Below are 20,290 nucleotides of genomic sequence, written 5' to 3'. Positions count from 1 at the left end.
GAGCGTGCGAAGCAACATGCTTGCGCCATCTGTTAGCTGAATTGCATACTTCCAATTAAAATTCTTTGCTACAGTTACCTGATTTTCAACATCAAACAAAAGAATGTAACTACCTAAAAATAAAAACTTGCAGGTAAAAATAATGACTGGTATTTATTGAAGTTGTAGTTAGTGAGCTACACTTCTGCTATCATTAGCATATGGTCTTAATTAATCAGGAATTTATGAAAATTCTTACACACATGATGATGAACTGTGAGCGTCTTGTGAACATAGATCACATTATTTTTACAATATATACAAAATATATACAAAACTCATCATCGCTTGTACCGCTTATTCCACGCATTATAATCTTAATATAATCCGACATAAATAAAATCACACGTATGCACTCTATCGCACACTATTCTCTTTCATACGCTGTCCCATCTGCAATAACAGTTCAGACACGTTTTGCAATCAAGCTCCAAACTCCTCAAATAACGTTGGCGTCTTGCTTGAAATCCTGAAAAGGACTTTGCATCCTGGTAGACTTGCTGGGCGCAGCGAGCAACTTGCTCCAGGCACGGCAGGTCTTACCAGACCATACCCACATGCCAGAAGTTACACCAACCACGATAAATAGAAAGAGTCTCAGCAGGACGACCTCGAGTCCAGCGGCCCGGTAAACTGGACCCGGGACGCAATTCTGGGCCGCGCTGCAGTCTAGTGCAGCCAGCAAGGCCAGTTTTCGCCACCGCGGTCTCATTGAGGCTTCATGCATCACGCAGATAAGACCACCTAATGCCGGTAGCGCGTACAACAGTGCAAAGATGCTCAACCGCGTCATCAGTCGCTCCAATTTGGTTGCGCTGCGCCCAGCGCAGCGCACGGCTCTTCGTACGCGGACCAGCGCACTTCCAGCAATACTACCGAACCCGCAGCCCAAGAACAATAACACCGCGTGCGGTAACACCTCTAACCATAAGGCCGATTCGTCGGAAATCTGGCACAAGCCAGTCAATTCGTCCGCCACCACGTTACGCGACAGCAAGCTTCCTATAAAGAGAAACGTACGTTCGTAATTATTTTGCGGCAGAAAAGTCAGTAATACATAAAAAATATAGATCTACAAGAATAGGTACCTCCTGTGAAAAATAGCGGAAGAATCCACGCAGCTGCGTGAAGATACGATGCGATATTATGAAGAGCTTCACTGCTCCACTCATTCCTCGCGCTTAGTAACCAGCAGCCACACAGCACTGTCCACCACGTCATACTGGCTAATCCCAGATAATATCTAACCAGCCACCAAATTGTACAGGGAACACTCTTCAAGGCATCACGAACCTATTTATAGATAAATCGTTATTGGCAGATGAAATAACGAAAACATTCAAATAAAACATGGAAAAGTAGAATAATCGTCAAGTTGATAAGTAATGTAAGGTTTTAGTGACTTACTGGGACGTAGCTCGGTCCATCAAGCTGATTAGCACAACTGAGAGCTTCAGCCCCTACTGCACCTCGAACAATGTAAGCGATAGAAAGAAGATTGTAACACAGAGCCAAAAATACTATTGGTCTCTCGGGATAACGAAATCTAGACGGTTCGACCCAAAAAGTCAACAAGGTAAAGAGCGTCGACAGGAAACACAACCAGGCCCAACCAGTCATCCAACGTTCGGCGAATCTCTTGTCTTCCGCGCGATAATAAGCGTCGGCGCCGCAACGTGGTGCGCAAGAAACCTGAAGTAATGGGAAATAAATAATAAAGAAATGTTTCTTTTCGTCATCCAGTTATCCAGCCAGCGATCTAACGATATATATATATATATATATATTATTACCGTTTCTGTATCCGGTATTTCCACAAAATGAGGTGGACACTGATGATGCTGCTGTTGCTGTCGCGTAAAAGTCTGCACTGATTGTTCATGCATTACTGGCCATTGTTGTTGAATGGTCGGTGGACTAGTATCGTCCAGCGTTTCATCCGGTGGCTGCACACACAGTGTGTTTCCTACAATACAAGAAAAAAAAATTTTAACAGTGTTTTAATAATTCAAAAATTAATTAGAATACAATAAAGCTCCTAATTGCCAATAATTTTTAGCAGATTGTAAAAATATATTTATAATTTATATCAATGCTTACCACGATCGAGGAATCGGTCACAATCTAACATGTGCGGCCATGGCAGTGTAAGGCTGGTTAAAGCTGGCTCGCAATCTCTTCTTACAGAAAGACAGAGGGACTTGCAAGCTGGTATCTGCATAGCTACATGTTCCGAGCAGACCGGAGCAAAGACGGCGCACAAGAAGAGCCTTAGGTGTCTCGAACAGTTGTAGTGAACCAGTGGCATGAAAGCCGTCAGCTGCAAGCACATGTAGTATTGGAATATCAGACTGAAGGAAATAGAACAAAGTGGAGGGTTTTTGTCGCATATTTGCTCCTTTGCTAAGAAATCGTGAAGGACATGAATGGAATCAGTACATTTTGTTTATTCCACATTCTTACGTTTCAGATAAATCCCTACATTCCCCCATCCCCTAAACAAAATAGAACAAAACCTACGACAAAGATGGGGAGCGAGAGGGTAATGCACCTAACAAGGCAGAGAGAAGACGCTTCACTTCCATGAGATATAACGAGCGGTGGGCATCAGGGGTAATTATCCCGCCCATTCTTCCCGCCTCAATCCCAATGGACCCTCGCACGTCGCTGAAGCCCGCGCACTGGGGCCCACCGGGGCCGTCCTCCTCCTTCTCTTCCTCTCCCTCTAGATTCACCCATTACGAGCGGACCCGATGCTCTTCTCTTCCACGGCGTTCCCCAAATTATAGCCTCATGAAATTACGTGGTAACCTGTAACGCCGGGGCCTTCCATCTTGCCTCGCATCGCGCTCTCTTCTTTGAGCTCTCTTCTCGCCAATCAAGATGGACCAGCCAGAAGCAGTCCGAAGAGAAACTCCATTTAGAAATCGCGTATAATCATTTTAACTTCTCTTTGCGTGCGATGGGCGCGTATCAGTAATCGATAGGATAAAATAGATGTCTTGGAAATTTTAGAATTCGCAACTTTTGAATCTTTATTCTGTCCGTTAATTTCTGTAATCCGGATCTGCTTCTCTTAAGATCAATTTTTAGAGAACCTGATTTTATCGAGATTATATTATTTTCAATACACGCATCATTTTTTGTAACCTCAGATCTCGCCACGGTCATGTGGAAGCTGTAGAGACGAAAGGACAACGCCGAGGAAGAAATCAGAGCAGACCGGTTCGTTCATTATTTCGCATTCTTCTCCTCCGGGAATGACCAGAAAAAGATGGAGTAGGAAACAGCGTATTCCCCCTTTCTACCCCCTCGTCGCTCGCGTAGCTCCTTCAAGGTATTTTCAAAGCGGCTTGACAGACAACTCGCGGATAGAAGAAGAGACGGACGAACGCAGCCGACTTTACTTCTTATTGCGGTCCGCCGCTTCTTTTCCTTCTCGCTTTTGTCCTTACGCAGCGCGCTCGTTCCGCCTCGATCGAGTCGCTGTGAAACCTTTTGTGAGACTGCATGTATATTTATGCGATGTGACGCATAAATCGCCGAGACACGATGTCAGGCTTGGGGATGCTTTTTGGAAGAGGGTGCGATCCCGCCCGATTTCAGCTATTACGTTTTTCTCTATTCGTCGCACATCTCCACGGTGGGAATAATAAATCATTGCTTTCGAAGTTAGTTTCCAAGTTTCCAACTGAAGAGTTGTTGGAGATTTGGAAGATCTACAAACTCCGCAATAACAGTATTTTTGAGAGAATACGAGATTATACTTAATTTCGTGAAGCATGTAAATTTTCGAACGTTTGAAAATTATATCTCATCATGTTTATGTAAAAATTGAAAATTTCTCGATATAAATTTTTGATATTTTCGAGGTATTGTACACGGTGAGGATGAAAAGAAGGATCAAGTGTACCCTGCAATTTACCGCCTTCCGGGAACGATCGCACGTGATTGGCGCCTTTCTTAGGATTATCGAGCCCGATGGAGAAGTCATTAGCCGCGAAACGTGTTTGAACTAATCTATCTGTAATTGTTCCGACTAGCCGGATGTTGACTAGTTGGTTCCAAGGAATGATTACAGGTTTTAACGTTTTGGAAGTTTATAAAACTGTAGATTGAATATTCATAGACATTCTCTGAGCGATGTTACGGCAACAGTCATTTTCATTTCTATCTCTTTCATCGTGCTAAGATAAATTATATATTTATTTAAGTGATACTCTCGATATAATTATAAAGAAAATAACATGAAATGAAATTACATGAAATCATTCAAGAATACCAATATTTGTAGATTCAATACATGAAATGGATGCTGAACCCCATTTTCCAATCGAATATTGCGGTTGATAGCATCACTGGATAGTAAGCTCATATAAGACTTGTCGATAGCGCGGTGAAGGACGGGAAAGACGAGAGAAGGACGAGGTGAACGGCGGGGTGGAAACGGAGGACGATAGCGGCCTCCTTTGAGCTCGATGCGTGCTCTAAGACGACCACACAGTGCCAGCTGTGTTATCTCGAGGACTCGTCATACCATTTATGAGGTAAAGCCCGATACGCGGAAATGATAATCTAAAAAATACCATGGAGCAATTAGCGAGAGAAAGAAAAAAACGAAAATTTGAACAAAGTATTAAAACTTTCAATCTTCAAGACTTAAACATTTTAATTTACAAAATTATTGGATTGCAAAAGTTTTTCTTAATGTAAGTTAATTGTATCAACATTGGTTAATCCGAAGTAAGAATTTCAAATTCTCTCTTGACATCATCGTCATCCTCGGCTTCCAGAGGGCACATCGCGTGAAAAGCGGATATCAATGTGCATCCGCCGACGGTGTTCCCACACACGCACATGTACGCCTCCATACGCGTCACGCATACACGTGCACGGGGAACGCAGCTGCTACAAAAATACGCGGTTTTGCTCGTCAGGGCTATCTCGCTTCGGGCGGCTTCAAAGGAAGCCGCCTTAACGTTATTACGATAATAAAACTGAGCGAGCGAGAGTGAACCCTCGGCTATAAACCTCTCTTTCCGTCGTGTATGAGTGTGTATGCGAGAGGCGCGTACATGCGTGCAAGCGAGGCTTTTTCGTTGCCTCTTCAGATTTCTACGGTATTTTCGTCCTAATACTATTGGTCGAAAATACATAAATTCATGACAGCTATAGAATTTAGACTTTAAATATTCTCATAATCTTATTCAAATAATTTTAATAAATTTGAATTGGAAATGCATTGTATATGATAACAATTCTTTAAATTACTCAAATATTCTCTTAAATTGTTAGAAAATCTTTTCGATATTATACTTATTCGAACAGAATTAATATAATACTATTAGAAAGCCAAATTAAACAAGAAATCTAATAGTGCCTTTGTGAGATAAGATGATTTAAATTTTTTCACAGATATTTTAAAGCTTGCGAGAGAGTTCCAATATATTTATTAATCATTATAATAATTATTATTTCTTTTTTCATTTATAGATACAACATTGTTAGTTTATCAATGCAAAGTGTCTCGTGTATCTCTACAAAGATCTCGCCAGACGCGGATCAATCTCGCCGTTTTGTCACTAATTAGCGGTGATGACATTCCGCGGAAGAGAGAATCTGACCGGAAATCATCATTGAATGATCGACGAATCCAGCAACCACAAGCACAGGGCAGAAATTGGCTTCTAATTACGTCTCCCGCGGAGAGTACCGTATATCCTGCTCAGAGAAAAAGAGACCGGTATTCTCCCTTTGTCCCCCCCCCCCAACTCCTTCAGCTTCCTCCCTCTATAACGTCGCGGTTCAGCGACTTTGATTCGCCTTATCGCTGCTAATGAGAGCCGGTCGCGTGTTCTTTGATCTCTGATCGCTTATTAACGCTCAGTGCGCCATGAAAATCTCATCCCTTCTTTTCAAGACTGTTATGTAGAAAGGCTATTGCATTTTGCAGATTAAATTTTTATAATTCACTAACTACAGATTAACGTTTTATATTACAGGGAACACGTTTATATCCAACCCTAATAATTATATCTGATCTTCCCCCCGATACTTTGCAAAGAAAATAACCTGGAATGAATTTTTATCAAAATTACCCCACGTTCGGCCTGCCGCTGATCTTCGTGGCCCATAAAATTTGGCATTGCTGTCAAATTATAACGTAGTCCCCGGCAGAAGGATACGTTGAGCCGCTCGCACTTAGCAGTGGTCCCAGGATGCCCGTGATTGATGCCCCATCCTTTGACCAGGCTCGACGCCGCCACCAGAATCAGCACCGTAGCGCGCAGCAACATTTTTAATGTTAACAACATTCACATTTTACGTCGCGTAACGTGTATTGTGTAATAACATGTATATGTAATTCGCCCGCGGCACTTGGACAACATTCGCAACGATCAGGAACTTATTCACGTGACCGCAACACGCAACACGCGACCGAATACAACCATCCGCACCAATGGTCGACGGCCGACTGGCGAGTTCACGCACTACAGATGAGCGCGTTCGGGCGATTCCGCGCGCGTTCGGCTACATTCTCCCTCACCTTCCATTTTTTGCCGTCGCTACGGCGGGCCCTATTATCTCGGCCCGACTGCCAAGGATCATGGGACTGATGCCGCAGGCATAATTAGGAACAAAGGGAGCGCCGGATGCTGTACTACCTTGCCCATGGATTTCTGTCATTTTCTTGAAAGTACCATCGCAGACTAATCTGCGAGTGCATTTGCTTTGTTGGCCGCGGCTAATTTCTCTTGATGAAGTTTGTTTTGAAAAATACTGAAAGGAATTTAATATAATTGAAGATATTACGAGAGAATTACGCAAGTCAATCTTGGAATCTTACAATCTTTCAAGGATTGCGACTCGACGCGCACGCGAAGTTGTAATTACTCGGATGGACTTGAATCGGATTTCAACTCGTTTCTCTCAAGCCCTTCGTGTTCTCGACATTTCGTTCTTCTTTGTACGAATTTCATTACGCACAATAACGGCATTTGGCATTTCTCGTATTCTCGTTCAGGTTTCAAAAAAAATGTAATATCAACTTAAATATAATGAAAGTTTTTATAAACATGTTAGGCAAAACAAGTTAAGAGAAATTTCACGCTGACCCGAGTCGCAGGGTCGGCAGATCTCGGCATTTTATTCAGAAACGCACCATGGATTCAAGACGGCGAGTTCAGTCGTTATGGTCTACCATTATGCGTGTTAACACGATTTCGGGCTTTCCACGACCGGTCCTTTTGGGCCTTTTTGGACCTGGCCGATGCGGTCTGTTACGCCCATCGAAGGACGATGTCGGGTTACCTCTGCACAGAGCACTGCGAAGCATAGAATAAAGAAACCTACAATGAGACAGGTTGAGCCCCGGTTTCCTTTGAGCCTGTTCACGCCGTCTTATTTTTTTCTTGGGCAAAATACTAATTATGTGTTTTCTACATTGGATGCATTAATGTTCACTGAATTGGCAAACTTGTAATTTAAGGATTTGAGAGCCTTAAGACTTTAGAAGTTTTGCATATTTAAGAGAAGCTGAAAGTTTTCAGACGCAATGTTGTTAACGTTCCGATCACGTAACGAAATTTCGTTGTTTTATTCTCTCTACTGTAAGACACAAAAACCCGCAGCAAGGTACTTAAATTAAGCGTCATCTTGACTTTAATCCCAAGCATGAGAGGGCGATTCGTCAGACGCGAGGAGAAATCGTAAGGGCTACAAAAAGCTACAAACGCGAACCCTGTCGATGGAATTTAAACTTTTTCTGCGTCTGCGCCACGAAAATCTCGATTCGATATCCTTGCCATGGGGGGTGGTTACGAGATACGAGAGCAGCTTCTTTCGCTTCCTTTCGCTTTCTTTTATTATATCGACTCGAGTAGTTTTTCGATATATTTGTCCTTTTCTAAATTTAAATACAATTTGAATGCAAAACCATAGGCGATATGTCTTATAATAATGGTTATAAATTTTTCTGCAAATATATTTAATAACGAAAATCAAAATTCTATTCGTGAATATGCTTTGTCGGGCCCAAAACACCGTAGAGCATTTACCAGCGCGATTACTAGAGAAGCTGGATGAAACGACTCGGCAGTACGACGGTAGAGGAGTGAAAGGGGGTTAAGGCGGCGGCGAATCATCAAAGAGGATTGTAATTAGTCGCGCATGTGCCGCGCGGCCAACCGGAGCACCGGACGCGGGAATTTCTGCTTTTTGCTCGCGAGATTTTAATCTCGAATACTGCTCTCCCCAATATAATATACAATTCACTCAAACTTTTCCAAAGTGACGTTGTTTATGCAAAATCCAAAATATGTACACGACACTTTCCAAAAACATTCTTTACAAATTATTCCGTGAATAATCCAGCGCATAAATTATTCAAGAAAATTATGAAGATTTTTCTCTTTCATCAGACTTGTTCACGTATGAATTTAAATACAATACGATTCAACGAGCCAAATTTCTAAGAAATTATTTGCTCGGTTAAATTGCGCATTCGCGCGTGCTATTCCATCCTGCGTCCAAGTCACGTAAGGGTTGGGACGTACAGGGTAGAAGTAAGGAGAAGAGAGAAACGGGATTACATCAGCAAGCAGGGAGATACGTAAATGGCGCGAGGAGGTCTCTCATTACCCGGTAATAACCCGTAATAACGTAGATTTAATGCGTGGCTTCAAATACAGGCTATAAGCAATCGTTCGCCGCCTTCGGCAGTTTTAATGAATTGCCCCCTTCCTCGTCTTTACTTCGCCCCTTTTTCCGTTTCAGCTGCGATACTTTTTCTGTCAATGAGGAACCTGGAGCCCGCGAGTATAGCTAAACAGTTTAATAGTTTTAATTAATTTTTATTATTATTAATCTTTCAATCTTTTGCCCTTTCATTCTATAAATATATTTTAATACTTTATATGCAACTTATTGCATTACGCTGTTCAAATCGTTCAAATTGCAATACATTGATTAACATGCAGCCCAGGTTTTACATTAGATAGCGCATCATCCACCATGTTGGTAAATTTAGTATGAAATCGTGTGGTGTAAAAGGGCCGCGCAGGGTCACACCTCCGAGATACGTGAACGGCAGACCCTTCATTATTCGAGCAAGACGCGAAAGAGAATGAGGCCCCTTGGGCCAACCCTGAAAGGCCCCTGTGTATATTATACTTTATACATACATCATGCCAGGCGCGAAAACCCGCCGCTCGTATTCCGCGCGTCTAGCTTCTATCGAACTGGCCAATGTAAATCCTAGAATAAATCATGCTTTTTGAAAAATTGAAAGTTTTTTGAAAGCTGTAAATTCTTCCTCTTACTTAACGTCAAGAAGCCTAGATTATACAAATTTGTAAAAATTTTGAATGTGTATGTATTTTTATGTGTAGCTATGTATAGCACTTCCGTAGTCACAGATACGTCGTAGCGAGACAAATCCTGCCAGAGATTAATCGCTTTTTGTTCAGTCGGCGCATTTTATTAGCGCAGGTCGAATCATGGAGCAAGTCGAAAAATCGCGAGCGCAAAAAGTCTTTCTCGGTCTCGCTCATCACCGCTTCGTTACGCGCGGCAAACTTTGAGGGGCTCAACTTGCATAAAATCAGGATACATAGGTTGTCCCGTAACTGATGATGCAGGATGATATGATTCTACGTTGAAAGATGAAAAGAGAGGATTAAATAGAAAATATATAGAAGTCAGTTTCACTTTAAGAAGACAATGGCATTAAATAAAACATTAAATAATGAAAAATGTGTTTATTTTACACCCGCGCATTACGTTACATTTTCTAATTAATTTTTTTTACATAAACGCTCAATATCTGTCAATGTACGAATACGCATATTGCAATCGAGAATAACAAATATAATATGATGATGGATGATACAAAGAAAGATGACGACAAGTTGCGAGCCATTAGTGGTAACCGCGCAGTTTCCAAGAAGTTGAGCGCCGCTGCGGATCATTATACGTGATGGTGCGGGGACCGCAGGGGTAGGATAAACGGGCCCGTCGAGCAGACCGAATTTCCCCTTCACGGCTTAAAAAGGTCAGCTGAAGCCGCCGTTCTCGCCCTGCCTTCAACCTTCTACGTTCCCCACCTCTTTTCTTCCACATCACCCTTTCGTTCCGACCGCTATTCTCGTCGTTATTATCGATAAATTTCGTTTCTGTCTCGTTCATGTTCCATGAAATTACATAGTTCGACGGTGGCAGCAGCTACAGTGACAAGATGGACTTTCTTCATTAGCTTTTAAATACACCTCCCTTCTACGGGAGAAACTATATAAGTTCATTTATCCAGAGATGCCACTCGCGAGTCTCGATATATTTGAAATCTAATCCTCGCGGTAAACTTTGTTTATTGTTTGCAATGTTTCTGCCATTACATTGTGTTCAACTATTGAATATCTGTCGATATTAGTAAAACGGCATATTCTATTAAAGTACTGATGGTATTCTGCCGACATAATATATCGACAGATAGTCTTGACAACTTGATTACCTGGAAAAAAATTAAGTTCTAAATTAGCACATTTCAAACAATGATCAAAACTGTTCAACCGATCCTTTTAATTATTACCTTCTCATCGCTTAACTTCACTTTACTATTTTACTTCTAACAGGTTCGTACTTTTTGAATGTATTTTCGAATTCGAAAAGTTGCTTCAAAGATCCTTTAGTCGATAAATTGGAATAATTGAAAACTCGAATTCATGAATATCTGGGTTGCGTTATTACTTACCTGTTGGTAAGTATTGAATATTATCGATAAAGTAACGATCACGCTTATCGATATATATTTATCGTCTGATGGTTAACGGTTTGTATCTAAAATTGGCATGAGATGATGTTATGGAGGGATTACAAGTTTCGTAGAACGTAAAATAATCTGCAAGACGATGGCAGAAGAAAAAACTGAAAGGTAACAAATACATTATCGATATATCACATGCATATTTCTCATGTGTATATATATGTACATATTACATGTGCGTATATTATGGATATTTTATTTTTCTTGTTATACTACAAAGTAACACAATTTGGAGGTTAGATTTTTATTGCTCTTGTTTAATTGTTGACAAACAATTGAAATTAAGAAAACGACGATTGTGGATATTCAAGAATTTATAGCCGTAGAACTGTCTATGATGTAAATATTTAATAATCCAGAAATTGTAGAACTACTATATCGAAAGCATAAAAGTTTAAATAATTTAAAAGTTTTATATGATGCATTTACCACAGTGTACTTTATATCATAACAAATTAATTGGAAATTGAAAACAATCTTTTCAGTGCACATGAGCCCAACGAGCCAGAAGCAGCAGAAACTACTGAAGAGAAGATGAAAGCAAAGCCTGATGACAAAAGCAAGCAGAAACCTAAGCAGGATGAGCCGACGGAAAAGCCTAATGGACAAACCGGACAAAATAACAACGAGAGTGGAAACTGTTACTGGTAATGATCGATAACATATGCAGGAAATGCTTTTTTTCCTGGCAACATTATCCCTTACCGTGAATGATTTTGTAGCGGCAAAGAGAGGAACCTGAACATCGTAGAGCTACTTTGCGCCAGTTGCTCGCGCTGGTTTCACGAGTCCTGTATTGGCTATCAATTAGGCAAACTCGTACCATTCATGATGAACTATGTGTTCATGTGCAAGAACTGTTCTCCAACTGGTTTGGAAAGCTTCAAGAAGAACCAGGCACGTGAGTATGCTAAAACATCAGTCGTACCACGTACGTTTGTACAGTAGACACGAGGCGCTCTCGAGTACAGCATCTTTCTCTACGGATTTCCAGCGTTTCCACAGATGTGCGCGACAGCAATCGCGAATCTGCTACAGATGTGCCAAAAGGAGGGCGAGCAAAGAGCCCTCTTCCACAAGGACAAAGACATAATACCGTTCATCGATTGTCATTGGGAGAGCATGACCACGATGCCTCGCAGAGTCACCCAATCCTGGCACGCTACGGTACTTAAGATTTCTTTGTCGTTGCAATCCTGCTGAATTTAATGTATCGCAATAGAATTCTTATCTTTTATTGCACAAAAATTCTTATCTTTTCCATTTTTAATTATTTTCTAAAAACTTTATCTTCCAGGTTCATAGGGCGTTACTCAAAGATGTCGGAACGCTGTTTACGGTGGATGAAAGCGCGTCCGAGGGTCAGCTCTTCGGCCTGGCGAGCTTTGAACTCACGTCGATTAAGCCAAACTACGAAGCGATGATTAAAAATGGTCACCTTCGAGCTACGGAGATGGGACTGCAACATGTCGGTGAGCGCTCAGCAGTTTTGTTATTCTTAAATTTCACGTTGCTTTAATTTTAACAACATTATTAACACATGTTTTACTACTTATATGCTCAAATGCGAACATCGATATAAATACGAGAATTTGTACAGGGTGATTCGCCTTATCTTATCGTGAATGTAATCGCGATATCAGGAAACTATCCAGGCCTGAATCACGACAAAGAAATCTCTGAATAAACTTTGTCCTAAGATACTTCGCTATAATATCGCAACTCCGCGTCCGATATTGCCAATCATATCGCTTGTACATTATTATCTGAATAAATTACTTATCGCTACAGCAATTAAGCAGTCCGCTTAGAGAAGAATTAATTGACTTTATTTTCTGAGATTGAATACATTGAAAATAAGAAGAGAAAAACGGTGCTTTAAAGAAAAAGGAAATTTAAGAACGGATTGAATATCATTAAAATAGCCTAATGGAACCTTTAGTGCCACTTAGTGGAGGTTTACGAGGTCGTAACGCCAAGCGGAAGTTCCCGGGCGAGGCTGCGGGCGCAGGCTCCGGAAAGAAAGGCAGAGGATCCGACATGACCACTCCTAAGTTACCTGCTCACGGCTATCCGCTTGAGCATCCCTTCAACAAAGACGGCTACAGATATATCCTGGCAGAACCAGATCCTCACGCGCCTTTCAGACAGGTATATTTCACTCTTATCAGTAGTTCGGACCGACACGTTCAATAATGTAATCGCAGATATTTTCTAAATCTCCAAAACGTTACGCTTCGTATCTAGGAATTCGACGAGAGCAGTGACTGGGCTGGTAAACCTATACCAGGATGGCTTTACCGCGCTCTCAGTCCGAGTACGGTGCTGCTTGCATTGCACGACCGCGCGCCACAGCTCAAAGTGGCCGAGGATAGACTGGCAGTCACCGGGGAAAAAGGATATTGCATGATCAGAGCCACACACAGTACGTAATTTATCTGTCGATTCGTTGAAAAACAGAAACATGATAGCTTTATGATGATTGTACTTTTTGCCAACGGATATCGTATTCGGCGTACTTGGCTGATAATTAAATTTTATTCGCGACGCGATATGCTACAGGTGTAAGTAGGGGCACTTGGTATTGGGAGGCTACAATCGAGGAAATGCCGGAGGGATCCGCGACGAGACTCGGGTGGGGACAAGAGTACGCGAATCTGCAGGCACCTCTCGGTTATGACAAATTTGGTTACTCATGGAGATCCAGGTATCATATTCATCGTTAATACAATGAAGATTCTCTCGTTGCGTCTCTTATATCCTGAAGAAAAAAGCTCATTTTTCGATAGGAAGGGTACGCGATTCCACGAAAGTCGAGGCAAACATTATAGTAACAATTACAGCGAGGGCGATACCTTGGGCTTTCTCATAGCCTTGCCGGATACGCATGACGCATCGCACATTCCGAATACTTATAAAGACAGAGTAAGCATTGTAATTTACTGCAAATATTTTCCAAGCCAATTTGTTCATAATTTTTTACCGAGACATTTATTAATTTATTGACTTGATTTCTTTATACCAGCCCTTGGTGAAGTTCAAGAGTCATCTGTATTACGAAGAGAAAGACCAGGTACAGGAGGCCCTCAAGGCTCTGCGACCACTGGCTGGCAGCAAGATCGTGTACTATAAGAACGGCGTTAACCAAGGCGTTGCATTTGTTGACATCAACAAAGGTGCTTACTACCCTGGCATCTCCATTTATAAGAGCGCAACAGTGTCGGTGAATTTCGGGCCGAATTTTAAATCCCCGCCAACCGATGTTACATTCAGAGGTGTAAGTAAATTTTACATTTTTTTATTCGTAAAAATTGTATGTGAAATTATACATGATCATTTATCGAACTGTATGATGATAGATGCATGAGAAAGCGGAGGAGGCAATAGCCGAGCAATCAATGGCAGACATGCTTTACCTCACCGAGAACGAAGGGAAACTAAGATTGGACACGTTCGTGTTGTGACATTAGTGTATCTTTTTATTTTCCTCATTTTTCCTCGTTTTCTGCATTATGCCGTTACAATTGCAGGATTTGGCACAACGTATGATCTGAATCAAAGGAAAAGGTCAAAATCTTGGGAGTTTTTATCAGCATTTATTTGCAACTTTATCACAAACATTTCAATATTTTCCATGTAATGAATACTAAATTCAAAAAAAATGCAATGAGGCGAATGTTGAATCTCATTAATGACTTGATCTTTTTTTGTAGCAACAAATTACGTCTTAAATACAACTGATCATCATATTGTTCAGCACAAAAGTCTGCAATTAACGAATTCAGTGCAACTGCAATTTCTGAGGTAATACTCGAGAAAATAAATCGTGAAGTTCACGTATAGTTAATAAAAAAAATTAATATTTAAAATATTTCAGTTAAAAGTTTTCAAATAATTATTGATAATTTTATTGAACTGAATTCTCAAGTTTTTGATGGATGTTTGATTTGTACTTTGATTATAATTGTACAAAATTAAAATATTTTTTATTTATCCATTTCTGTTCATATACAAAAGTAAGCAAGTGTACATCTCGTATGTGTGCGCATGCATGTGTGTGCAATGATCTCATCCAATAAAAAAAAAACGGACTGTTATATATAAATCACAACGAGCTACGTTTTTATTGCTTGATATTTTTATACTATTTAAATTATTTTCATGGCTTAAAATATTTTTAATTAACCGTAAACTATTAATGACTTTATTTTCCGAAGCCGCCTCTGCAAGCGGGACTCGCAGTCACTACTTTACTGCTCGCTTCCCATTGTTCCGGGGTTTTTGCCTGAAAAATAATGCAATAATGATATTTACAGAACAAACTTTAAATTAAAATTTTTCCTCGATCTATATTTATTGAATCTGAAAGACTGAGATGTGTTTTGTTCCCTGTGCTAATTTCTCAAGGGACTACTTACTAATTATTAGTAGCTGATACTTACGACTATTGATAAGGCATGTACCCCTGTTTGTAATTCTGCTTGCAACAACTCGTTCACCATTCGGTGTCGCTGAATTAACAATCGACCTCGGTATCTCATATAGTAAAAATCTGTGAGATCATATTTATACCTACCTTGATCAGTGACTGCTGATTAAATTTCTCAGATACCACTACTATTTTAAAGTGCGTCTCAGAGCCTTTAGGGACATTGTGCATATAGGATTCATTAATAATGTCGCAATGCAGGGGTTTCAGCGCAACTTGCAGCTTTTCCCTGATGGAGTTCTCTGTAGGGCCTCCCAGTGCTCCATCGCTGCTCATGTTTTGCCAACAAAACGTGCTACAATCTGTGTTAGTACAGCCTATTTTAATTTTGTGCTTGCGTGTTTTTGTCTAGATGATGTATATTAAATGAAAAGAAAATCTTAACTATAGTATATAATATGAATAAATATGGCTTTTTTAAAAATAAAACAGACAAAGATAGTTTCATGATTGCTGGCTACATATCAAGGCGCAAGAATTAAAATTACTTAAGTAATAATATGCAGCCTATTAGTATGTATTCGATAAGATTTTTGTAAATCCAGTAAAGAAGAAAAACCATTTTGATAACTAATTCTCTTCGAGTCTTCCAATCTAATCAATGTAATCGTTTATAACCTCTGAATATTTATTGAAATGTGTAACAAGTAATCTCGAATTTTCTAACTCAATCAAAGCATTAATCTAATAATAATCTTTGTACGTAATTACATATAATGTTGTAAATAACAAAAATATGCTTGTAACAACAATGGAACGGTAACAAACGAAGCATAATCTAATGTTTTGGATCTTTTATTAACACAACCTAACCTAACTCTACTTCCAACGTATTTCGAATTACAAAAGAAAGCATGAAACAACTTTAATTAAGCCGGTACTTACTCTTTCTAATTAATAATTTCCTCAACAATTTTACTGTATGCATTTAATTAATTCGCGTTGTTCTTATCGTCACGTGACTGCTCCGAAAATGAATTATTTTCTTAACACGTACGTTAGTCGACAATCATGAAGATGGCTTAGATATCCAAGTGTCAAGTGTATCCTTCGCAAATTACACATTGCATATATTGACAGAAAAAAATATATAATTGCAATAATATTTGTCATTTCTGATAACGACCAGTGTTTACGACAAAAGTCGATGTGTGTCACGATGACACACACTCCCAAAATAAGTTCATCGATAAAGAGTGTAGGATGAAAGGATAGAAGTTTTTAAATGTCTGGTTCACGAGTATAAAATTAATTAAGTCAAGATATTTATTCGTAACATTTCTGCTTCTTTATTCGACATCTTTATTTGCACTTGAACAGGAGAAAGCTGCGCCGGTTGATTCTCGTCGTTGTTACAACTACATTTTACCGAAATATTTAATCGAGTGAGTGACTAGGTGACAGGGTGCGCAGCCCCATCTTGGTATTCGCTATTATTTACAGAAAATGGGGGGAAAGAACAAAATACACGACTTGCTACAATTCATCGTACACATTGTCAAGGCACATTGTCAAGTCGAGTCTCGCACAATTAGCCATACGAAGACACTATAGGGGAGACACTCCTGATTCTCATTAATTTCGATTTTATTTAACGACTCCAATCTCTTATTGAACAGTTTTGCGTTAATGCTAATATTTCATCAAGTTTTTGTGCGCGCAAGTAATGACAAATAACTATTATAGTTTTAATTTAAAAATGATATGATTTCACTCAAAATTCAAATCGATATGTTTTGTGCAACTTTCAATTCAAGTTCTATCTTAATTGAAATACACATTTCTGATAACTTCAATTCGCATAAGACAAATTTTATCCCCTTGAGTTGCTTTGTTTTTTTCAAACACGCGACACAGATTGGTCCTTTGATGGCTTAGAAAATTCCTTACAAATGTAATAATACATCATTTATATCAAATTACTTGAAAATCTTATCAATGTGAAAAATTACTTTATTAATAATTTTTTTTTCGATTTTTCTCGGATGATACTCAAAAGATTGAAGTAAACCGCGAGGCAATCAAACAAATATCATTGCTGTCACGAAAAATCTTGTCGGTCGCACCCTTAAAAGTAACTCTACAAATTCACAGGTCTCCCGTTATCTTATTTACATTCTAAAATACTACAGCAAGGATTATGATCCTCCGAACTTCTGGTCACTCGCAAAATACTGCAAATTTCTACGTGTGCAATATGAATGTGAAAAGTAATCAATGTACTTAAAGTCGTGATTCAAAAACGGTTAACAAATCAAGCAATTAACGTCAATATTTATATAAAAGTCAAATAATTATGATTAAAATTGCATAAATGATCTTAGAAAACAATAATTTCCGATAATGGAAAAAATACTCTTATACATTTCTTAGGCGAATATAAAATTTTATCTAAATACATTTTACATTTAATGATAAGTTTAACAAAATCTGCAGGATTTCTCGAATAACTGAATGTCATCTCTGTCAATCTCTATAAATTAATCAATTAATCGCTGACGCAAGAAGCTCCTTTCATAATGTCGCTATATTGTGCGCAACCCTTTAATTTTTCAACTACATTCACTTTATTTATAATTAAAATAAAATGAATACATTCACAAAATTTACCAATAATTAAAAGTTTCTTCTGTTATTAATACGTTATAAAATTCTTTAAATTATTAAGTTACTGTACCAGCAATATTAGCACAACAATTAATAATATAATAAATGCATAATTGTTTGATTTATGGTATAAACTGTTTCCAAAATCCTTTTTAACATTGTGACAATTTTCACATCTCCCTGATATTCCTGAAAGAACATTTTGTTCATGGGAGATATATATATATCGATTAAGTAGCAGTTGTTAAAGGGTCAACGCAAGCGTACAAGTGAAATATTACGTCAGCATTGCAATATAATGTGAGCTCAATATGAGCCGTCATAATAGTTCGATAATCTTAAATTGGCCTATCTTATTATTATTACGAGGCGCCGCATTGTCCCCTTCAACGGGAGGACCCTTCGGATTCTCGAACCCTAGAACCCTTTCGGGTCACTGAGGATTTTAGGAACACCAAAATCCGTTCATTCGTTAAATCTGTTTCTCTCTATATGTACATAACGTTTTATATTATTTTTGTATTTACACAAATTCACTTCCTGATTCATGTGTCCCGCGGTTTCGTCCAAGATGGCTACGTTTTATTTATACAGGTGTACGTCGGCGGCCTCGAAAACTAATTACAGGAGCGAGCAAACGGTTGATCGACTTTATTTGTACAAGATGAACCGAGACTTACGAAGAAATTGACGTGTGAACGTGTCAAACTTAAAGTGGACCGAGCTTGTTATTCGTTAAGTGTGAAATTCAACCGAAATTTTCTCAGTTTGTACATCAATTGTACATCAAGTTATATATTTTAAAAAATAAATAATACTTATAGTTTGACACTATCAAATTTCCTTTCAACTCGCTTGGGGCCAACTAGAAGTAAATCGCGGGATTGATTTTGAAGGGATCCGGAACTCACCGGACAATCGATCGCTCGCTACTCGTACATTTCGTCGTCCGACCGACGCGCTAATACTAGTTTTAACTACCTGAAGTACGGCAATCTGTCGCCTACATTGGTCGCGCAGAAACATACACGCAGAAGCTACGAGGTAACTCGCTTTGTCGCACCCATGTATCGTGGTTTCTTCGCGGTGTCAGTCTCATAAGAAAGGCGCTCGTGGAATAAAAGAAGGCACATCCTCTTCAGGCACTTTCTGATATGTCGACTGTCGCCTCCCGAACCTACGTCGTTCCCTTCCTTTCCCGAACTACTCTTTCAAGCTCTTCTTCACCAACCCTTCCCATGAGCTCTCATCACATCTTATCTTCGTATCCCCATTGGTTTCTCTTTAACGTCCCTTCGCGTTCTTCTCGATCTTGACTAGAGCCTCTTCTTGCTTCGATTCTCTTTGCGTCCTTCTCGATTTTCTAGATGATTATCGAGACTCTTTTTCGGGGTTGGCTCAAAGAAACAGGTTTCCGGCCATCAATAGACGTAAATGGTCTTTAGCTGATCCCTTAGCTCGGGAGGAATGGCACACGTATCCGACTCGGCTTTCCTCTTCACCAACCGACGCCAACGCCCGCCAAGGTTTTTGCGAAAACCCTTTGCGAATCCAGGCCGATCCGACGGTAAAGCGTGCACAAGAGTATCCTATAAAACAAAAGGGAAAACCCCGTTTTAAATGAAGCACTTGATTTAGGAAACAAACAAGTTATACTATGCACTTTGGAAACTTTTTTGTTAAAAATTGACAAAACTAGTTAGGACTCCTCAAGACTAAAACAAGACTTAATTGGACTTAATTGCCATATTTCCTTCGTTGGCAATCGCTTACGGATTATAGGCTTGAGTGACTAGCGACCATAATAAGCGGACTTCTTTCCCTGTTTAAAGCTCATTACAAATTTACATCGTTAAGTAGGATCATGACGACTCTAGAGTCCTATCAATATGGCAAACGGGCGTTTCGTGAAACGCTCGACAGCTGCACCCTATTCGGGGTCCGGCTGGTGAGCGGCGGTAGCTAGACGCCCACTGGTGACGCTAAATTTAGTGTCAGACCGGAGAAGCGTCGAGAGCTGCACCCATTTCGCCAGTGTATTTATATACACTTTGTCGTTTTATTATACCTCATGGAATAATTTTATCTGAACTGCGTCTTTAAATTTAATTAAAGTTGCTGTAACATTAACGGTGTACAACGTAGCAATTTGCACGAACGTTTTCTTAATTAATCTTGCTAACTCCGGGCTTGATAATGCATTAGTATAATAACCAATTAAAAAATCATTTTCCTAATTTCTAAATTACATGTAAATTTGGTTTGCTAAATAAATAAATAATCTAATCGCATATATATTAGAACAAGGATAAGTTGACTCCAAGTTTTGTATCATG

The 20,290-nt window shown here is 39.5% G+C and overlaps 4 protein-coding genes and 1 long non-coding RNA gene across 16 annotated transcripts in view; 1 reads left to right on the top strand and 4 right to left on the bottom strand.

The window, feature by feature from the left end:
- Positions 1–134: 134 nt before the first annotated feature.
- Positions 135–6,510, bottom strand: LOC105286979 (frizzled-10-A). Its single transcript, XM_011352364.2, has 6 exons — positions 6,138–6,510; positions 2,140–2,359; positions 1,833–2,005; positions 1,447–1,731; positions 1,128–1,332; positions 135–1,041 (listed from the first exon to the last, which is right to left on the bottom strand). The coding sequence occupies exons 1-6, from the start codon at positions 6,351–6,353 to the stop codon at positions 479–481; spliced, it is 1,662 nt and encodes a 553-aa protein (XP_011350666.2). The 5' UTR covers positions 6,354–6,510; the 3' UTR covers positions 135–478.
- A 3,272-nt stretch (positions 6,511–9,782) lies between these two features.
- On the bottom strand, positions 9,783–11,648 carry LOC105286681. The gene is made up of 3 exons (XR_895299.1): positions 11,564–11,648; positions 10,787–10,959; positions 9,783–10,546 (listed from the first exon to the last, which is right to left on the bottom strand). It is a non-coding gene; the product is annotated as an uncharacterized LOC105286681 (long non-coding RNA).
- Positions 10,875–14,945, top strand: LOC105286725 (set1/Ash2 histone methyltransferase complex subunit ASH2). Of its 3 annotated transcripts, XR_002193686.2 has the most exons (12): positions 10,944–10,966; positions 11,344–11,505; positions 11,581–11,759; positions 11,853–12,025; positions 12,156–12,330; positions 12,801–13,009; positions 13,106–13,283; positions 13,421–13,565; positions 13,648–13,783; positions 13,884–14,135; positions 14,218–14,494; positions 14,572–14,945. XR_002193686.2 is itself a non-coding variant. In XM_011351905.3 (11 exons), exons 1-11 carry the CDS (start codon positions 10,944–10,946, stop codon positions 14,320–14,322), a joined length of 1,737 nt encoding a protein of 578 aa, XP_011350207.1. In that variant the 5' UTR covers positions 10,875–10,943; the 3' UTR covers positions 14,323–14,849. The 3 variants fall into 3 exon arrangements, 2 of the variants coding, with proteins under 2 accessions (XP_011350207.1, XP_011350294.1); XM_011351905.3 differs by having other exon boundaries at positions 10,875–10,966; positions 14,218–14,849; XM_011351992.3 differs by lacking the exon at positions 10,944–10,966 and adding an exon at positions 11,078–11,197 and having other exon boundaries at positions 14,218–14,849.
- On the bottom strand, positions 14,826–16,507 carry LOC105286831 (bolA-like protein DDB_G0274169). 4 transcript variants are annotated; one of them, XM_011352183.2, is made up of 4 exons: positions 16,233–16,507; positions 15,435–15,649; positions 15,301–15,369; positions 14,826–15,143 (listed from the first exon to the last, which is right to left on the bottom strand). In XM_011352183.2, the coding sequence occupies exons 1-4, from the start codon at positions 16,273–16,275 to the stop codon at positions 15,063–15,065; spliced, it is 408 nt and encodes a 135-aa protein (XP_011350485.1). In that variant the 5' UTR covers positions 16,276–16,507; the 3' UTR covers positions 14,826–15,062. The 4 variants fall into 4 exon arrangements, with proteins under 4 accessions (XP_011350485.1, XP_011350410.1, XP_019889458.1 ...); XM_011352108.3 differs by lacking the exon at positions 16,233–16,507 and adding an exon at positions 16,059–16,220; XM_020033899.2 differs by lacking the exons at positions 15,301–15,369; positions 16,233–16,507 and adding an exon at positions 16,059–16,226.
- A 110-nt stretch (positions 16,508–16,617) lies between these two features.
- The window catches only part of LOC105286474, a 45,635-nt gene continuing 41,962 nt past the window's right edge, over positions 16,618–20,290 (bottom strand). For 6 of the 7 annotated variants that reach the window (XM_026971468.1, XM_026971465.1, XM_026971466.1 and 3 more), the window contains one exon: positions 19,376–19,543. In XM_026971468.1, the coding sequence (XP_026827269.1) occupies positions 19,376–19,543 (168 nt within the window). Of the gene's footprint in view, positions 19,544–20,290 lie in introns of all 7 variants that reach the window. The other variant, XM_026971467.1, reaches the window with a different exon arrangement.

The sequence above is a fragment of the Ooceraea biroi genome, chromosome 7 (genome assembly GCF_003672135.1).
Source record: "Ooceraea biroi isolate clonal line C1 chromosome 7, Obir_v5.4, whole genome shotgun sequence".
NCBI classification, from domain to species: domain Eukaryota; kingdom Metazoa; phylum Arthropoda; class Insecta; order Hymenoptera; family Formicidae; genus Ooceraea; species Ooceraea biroi.
This window is presented reverse-complemented; position numbering and strand designations above follow the sequence as displayed.

Excerpts from the sequence above, each read along its gene's own strand:
- LOC105286831 (XM_011352108.3), bottom strand. The coding sequence starts at position 16,122 with ATGCTTCGTTTGTTACCGTTCCATTGTTGTTACAAGCATATTTTTGTT. Across the intron at positions 15,370-15,434 it reads ATCAGCAGTCACTGATCAAG|CGACACCGAATGGTGAACGA; the intron begins GTAGGTATAAAT and ends TTGTTAATTCAG. Across the intron at positions 15,144-15,300 it reads TACATGCCTTATCAATAGTC|GCAAAAACCCCGGAACAATG; the intron begins GTAAGTATCAGC and ends ATTATTTTTCAG.
- LOC105286725 (XM_011351905.3), top strand. The coding sequence starts at position 10,944 with ATGGCAGAAGAAAAAACTGAAAG. Across the intron at positions 12,026-12,155 it reads CCCAATCCTGGCACGCTACG|GTTCATAGGGCGTTACTCAA; the intron begins GTACTTAAGATT and ends TTTATCTTCCAG. Across the intron at positions 12,331-12,800 it reads GATGGGACTGCAACATGTCG|TGCCACTTAGTGGAGGTTTA; the intron begins GTGAGCGCTCAG and ends TGGAACCTTTAG.
- LOC105286979 (XM_011352364.2), bottom strand. The coding sequence starts at position 6,353 with ATGTTGTTAACATTAAAAATGTTGCTGCGCGCTACGGTGCTGATTCTG. Across the intron at positions 1,732-1,832 it reads AAATACCGGATACAGAAACG|GTTTCTTGCGCACCACGTTG; the intron begins GTAATAATATAT and ends CCATTACTTCAG. Across the intron at positions 1,333-1,446 it reads ATGGACCGAGCTACGTCCCA|GTTCGTGATGCCTTGAAGAG; the intron begins GTAAGTCACTAA and ends ATCTATAAATAG.